General features: G+C 46.8%; 1 protein-coding gene across 1 annotated transcript in view; it reads left to right on the top strand.

Moving 5' to 3' along the window:
* Window positions 1-3950, top strand: part of LOC113570047 (roundabout homolog 2-like) — a 73971-nt gene extending 70021 nt beyond the window's left edge. The window contains exons 24-26 of the mRNA XM_035535868.1: window positions 1-25; window positions 1507-1746; window positions 1853-3950. The exon at window positions 1-25 is cut by the window's left edge and continues 172 nt beyond it. Coding sequence (XP_035391761.1) covers window positions 1-25; window positions 1507-1746; window positions 1853-1854 — 267 coding nt within the window. The 3' untranslated portion in view covers window positions 1855-3950. The remainder of the gene's footprint in view (window positions 26-1506; window positions 1747-1852) is intronic.
* Window positions 3951-5000: the final 1050 nt, after the last annotated feature.

Genomic DNA, 5000 nt, shown 5'->3' with positions numbered 1-5000 from the left:
CTCGGAAGCAGGGACGCGGTCTCAGGTGAGCAGAGCTATTGAATCGCACACTCGAACAGGCACATCGGTGGACCTCAGCCGTCCAAGAAATTGCATTAATTCTTCAGGGGAAACAGCGCTGTACACACTTGCTGGATAGAGATATTAGAGTTGTACTCGCATTTCCATTGTTATGCAGCTCTGAGTAAAAAGCTATTGATTTCCAATTTTCTCCAAGCGTAATGATAAAAAATATATATATTATTTTTTTAGATCAGTCATTAGAAGTTTTTTTTGTTGTTGTTGTTGTTTTGGCACTTTTCCAAATGACACATTTATATGAACCGTTAACACTGAGTTGGTGGGGGGAGAAATAGGCACCTTTTCACGGCAAAATTCATATCTGAAAAAGAAAAGCGGCATCACTTACTAGATGCATTAACGTACGATGGAGGCAATCATTTTTGCTTGACATCTCATTTGAGCACTTTAATTTCCATGTCAAAACTGGCTGGATGATTGAAGGACTCCTCAGTGCCAACCTACCACCTCCCCCGTCTGCTGCCTCTCAGAAGCCCATCTACAGGCGAAATACAGCTCTCGGGATAAATAAGTGTCAGAATGCTTCACGGCGGATTCAGAAATGACAAGCCAGGTTTCCGGGATCCGCCGGACCTCTGGAAGCGCGACGGTCCTCCCGTCGGCCTCGCCGCTGCTGCCGCCCGATCTGAAGTCGGACCGCAGCCGAGGCGGTAAAACGGAGCCGCTTCTCCGGGAGGCGTGGCGGATCGTGCGTGCCGAGAGGAGCCGGAGGGGGTGGGGGGGGGGCCCCCGGGAACAGTAGACCGCCGTGCTTTGACACCAGGCGTCTCTGATCTGTGAGCCGCGCTGCCGTGATTTAGTGCTTCTCCCGCAGCCGGTAATCTGCCGGCCTGCTTGCTCTGCGTGAGTCGTGTGCTGCGTCTTCCTATCACTGGAAAGGTCTTAGTGGCTCGCTCCTACGGCCCCCTGGAGAATAACCTTGCCGGGCAGGCTCGGCGTTTGGCAGCGACGCGAACCGTTGCGCCCTTGTCGGTTTTACACGAACACCTCCAGACTGGCTGCTCACCCTCCCGTCCTGCGTCCGCAGCGGCAGCGCTATGGCGACGCTGTCTCTGGCACGCTCATCCAAGGCTTTCACAGTGTGTGTGTGCCCTTGTGGCCTCTCTCGACGAAGCAGCGCGGGGCTCTTGGCTCTCTTGGCAGCCGGCCAGCCCTGGGGGCGGGGCCGGGGGCCGCAGAGCTTGGGCCCCCCGAGGGCGTTGCAGCCCACTCACAAGCAGCGAGCCGAGGTGCTGGCTGCCAGCTACGGTGAGAGCCAGCTACAACACCACGGGGCCCAAGACCTGTTTCAGTGCTACAGTCCATTAGTGCTGTAATAGTTGACCAAAATCAGCTGTTACCTGTGCACTCTCTCACTCTCTCTCTCTCTCTCTCTCTCACACACACACACACACACACACACTTATTCTTTTCTCTCTCTCTCAGCGCACACTCCCGCCCCAGAGCCCCTGTGCAGCGTCGGGGCACGGCTGCACACTTCCTGGGGCTCGGTGGGGTCCGAGGGCCCTGACGAGTGCATGGTGTCCACCCTGGAGCGACAACACATGGCCCCCTGGAGCTCTAGAGGTACGCTGGGACGCGGCTCTCAGCAGAGGCCCTGTGCAGAACAGACGGACTCGGCGGCCCTGGGTTCAGCCTGCAGGGAGGCCAGCTACGCACACCTATGTGAGCGAACTTCACCGTGATCGATGTGGGCACAATGGACGTGCACGTCCCGACCCGAGAGCCGAACTGTGCCAAATGTTTTTTCCTCTGTTCCCTTGTGTTTCAGAGTTCCCTGTCTGAGGAATAGGCCAGGCGACTCACTGCCCACCATAATGAGTGCGAGAATGGAAGAGAGAAAGAAAGAGAGAGAGAGAGATTGTTTTATGATTCATCCGTGCAATGTCCAGCGAGCTTCTCCCCGTGGTCCTGTACGAGGCGATCTTTACCTCAGCAAGAGAGGCCAACACTGAACTGTGAAGCAGATGTACAGACACACATTTCATGGCAGGCTTCAGCTCGCCTTCAGCTTTTGTTTACCTTACAAAGGGACTTCACGTGTAACAAAATAGGAAAATACACAATACGTCACAGGAAACTGCGGGTTTTTTTTGTTTGTTTGGGTTTTTTTTGTTTTGTTTTTTTTGTTTGTTCTTAAATCTGAAAAACCACTAGTACGTAAATCCAAATAAATTAAAGGGATGTGTATTTCTTGTAAATATTTTTTTATTTTATTTGATGTTGCTTTACTATGCAAACCAAAATCAAAATTTGAGGTTTGTCTCTTAAGTGGTCTTTTTAACATTGTGAATGGACAAAATGTGGTGTCACAATTTCTTTTTACATACACAACTGTTTGCTCTGTGTAACTACTAAGTTATTATGCGTAATTGTTTATTTTGCACAAACCGTTCTTTGGTGATAAGCACAAAATCTTCAGCGCCTGCTGATATAGAGAGAGAGATATGCTACAGATATGCTAGCGAGCGCTCGTGTGCGCGAGAGAGAGGGTGTGAGAGAGAGGAGTCTGCACAGCACCCTAAACAGAAAGAGATTTAGGACAGAACCGTCCACAGATACAGATGTATTATTACTGAATTGTTGCAAGGCGACTTGTGCTTGAACAGAATGATATTTAAAGCATATAGTAGTTTCTGATACCATCTGAGCAGGCCTAATGCCATTGCCTGACCCTGAGCCCGGTTAAGAAGAGTCCAGATGCTCTGGCGCAGCCCTTTGTGAGTTTTTCGCTCTACAAATCGTATCTATGAATCAATTAAGATATTTGAATAAGGCCTTTTTACAGGTGTCGCGGCCTGTTTATTGCAAGAAGCCCCTCCGCCCCGTGGAGGGAATCAAAGATCTTAAATCAGAGTTCGGGGCCTAGCACAGGTAATGTCACAGTGGATCGTCCGCCGCGTTACTGATGAAAGCTTAATGGAAGGAGCAGATGACAGCTGCTCACGCGTGGCCCCCAGCAGCTGTGTTTAACCTGTGCAAATGAAGGCACATTAGAACAGGTGGGCTGAAATTTTGATGGGGGAAATATAGATAAACAGAAAGGGAACATTGCCCTTGAAATCTTCGTTTTCTTCTTCTCCATTTTTTTTTGGCAGCATTCCTAGTTCCGTTCCCAGCTCGCATGGTTATTCATAATATGATGCTCTTCAGAAAGCCATTGTAAAAAATATTATAATATCAAACACTTGTCAGATATGTTTATGCTAGAATGCTACTCTGTAAATGAAAGTTTTCAGTAAATATCAGTGTTTCCGAATGGGGAAATAACTATGCTCTCCTGATGAACTTCCAGTACTGACAGAAGCTGAGCCTAGAAGGCTGTCCTCTGGTAATCTACATACACTGCACCTGGGAGGCTGTCCTCTGGTAATCTACATACACTGCACCTGGGAGGCTGTCCTCTGGTAATCTACATACACTGCACCTGGGAGGCTGTCCTCTGGTAATCTACATACACTGCACCTGGGAGGCTGTCCTCTGGTAATCTACATACACTGCAACTGGAAGTTGTCCTCTGGTGAACTTCACACATTGAACCTAGAAGGCTGTCCTCTGGTGAACTTCACACATTGAACCTAGAAGGCTGTCCTCTCGTGAAGTTCACAGACTGAACCTAGAAGGCTGTCCTCTGGTGAAGTTCACAGACTGAACCAAGAAGGCTGTCCTCTGGTGATCTGCATACATTTATTATATTTCTCTGCCAATCCTTTTGCTGAGTTGTTCATTTTTTTGTGGTGTGGATTTTCTCTACCTGTACAGAATCTCTAACCTGCCAGATTTGTTCTGCCCTCAGGAAACCACATACACTTGCAAAATGTGACCGTTTCTGAAACCAACAATGCAAATAAAATCTGTATGTTAATATTGCTTTTGTATTTTCCATTGCTTTTGCATTTTGTATGACACATTTTTCATTTGAAGTTGTAAAGACACAGTGCATGTCTTGTCTCTAAGTTATGTCTTGTATTATTGAATCACTGGACACCGTTATTCACAGACTCACAGATCACTTTTAGCAGGTTTGATATGTCACAGTGCGTTTAAGGAATCTCTCTGTTTAGCTGGATCTAGGCCATGTTAAACTGTCTGAGCTGGATTCACTGAGACCTTTGGTTCATTCTCTCAGTGATTCAGGAGAAGGGTGCTCTATTTTTTATGCGTGCGCCCTTTGTTTGTCACTGAATTGCTGAACTGTCATCAGTGAAGATCGGGTGTTTAGGTGGCAACAGTTGATTCTTTGAAAGCATGACACTATGAATATGAACTAGAAAAAGCTGAAATATGAACTGCCTTCAGATTCAGCGAGGAAACACTTCTATTTACCAAAAATATTGCCTTTCTGCAGAGTAACTGTCAGGGTTGCCCTTCCTTTGGTGTTGCAGTTTCCACGGCCATGTGGTCTTTGTTTTGGTTTTGTATTTGTTCCTTGCCTTGTTTTGGTTTTTTTTGCCTTAATTGTGCCCAGCGATACCTTGCTGTCTAAGTGATCCCTTCATGTATTTAAAACCTATCTTTTGTTTGCTTGGTTGCTGGTGACTGGAGACAGTACATTCTGTTTAGTTTTGCATCTTTTTATGTTCTGGCTCACTGTGGTTCTCTGTGTTAACTTGTTATCTTGTTTTATGTTTCATTCAGTCTTGCCTTTTGGTTTGTTTCTCGGTTTTATTGTGATATCCATTTTTTTCAGCAAAAAACCCCTCCTCCCTCTCGCAAACCCTCATCACTGCTAGCATTACAGTAACAGAGTAAGACTGTAACGTCAGGAGGCTAAGCAGAATGCAGGGTCGAGTTAAGTTAAACAAACATATATTTTATTCACACAGAAACCAAATACGATGCAGCAATGCAGCTAGCGTAACATCAAACACTGACAACAGAACCATAGGGGTTTACATACATACGTAATTGACAAGCAA

Source organism: Electrophorus electricus, chromosome 17 (assembly GCF_013358815.1).
Source record: "Electrophorus electricus isolate fEleEle1 chromosome 17, fEleEle1.pri, whole genome shotgun sequence".
Classification (NCBI taxonomy): Eukaryota; Metazoa; Chordata; class Actinopteri; order Gymnotiformes; family Gymnotidae; genus Electrophorus; species Electrophorus electricus.
Note: the sequence above shows the minus strand (reverse complement) of the source record. Positions and strands in the feature narration are given on the sequence as shown.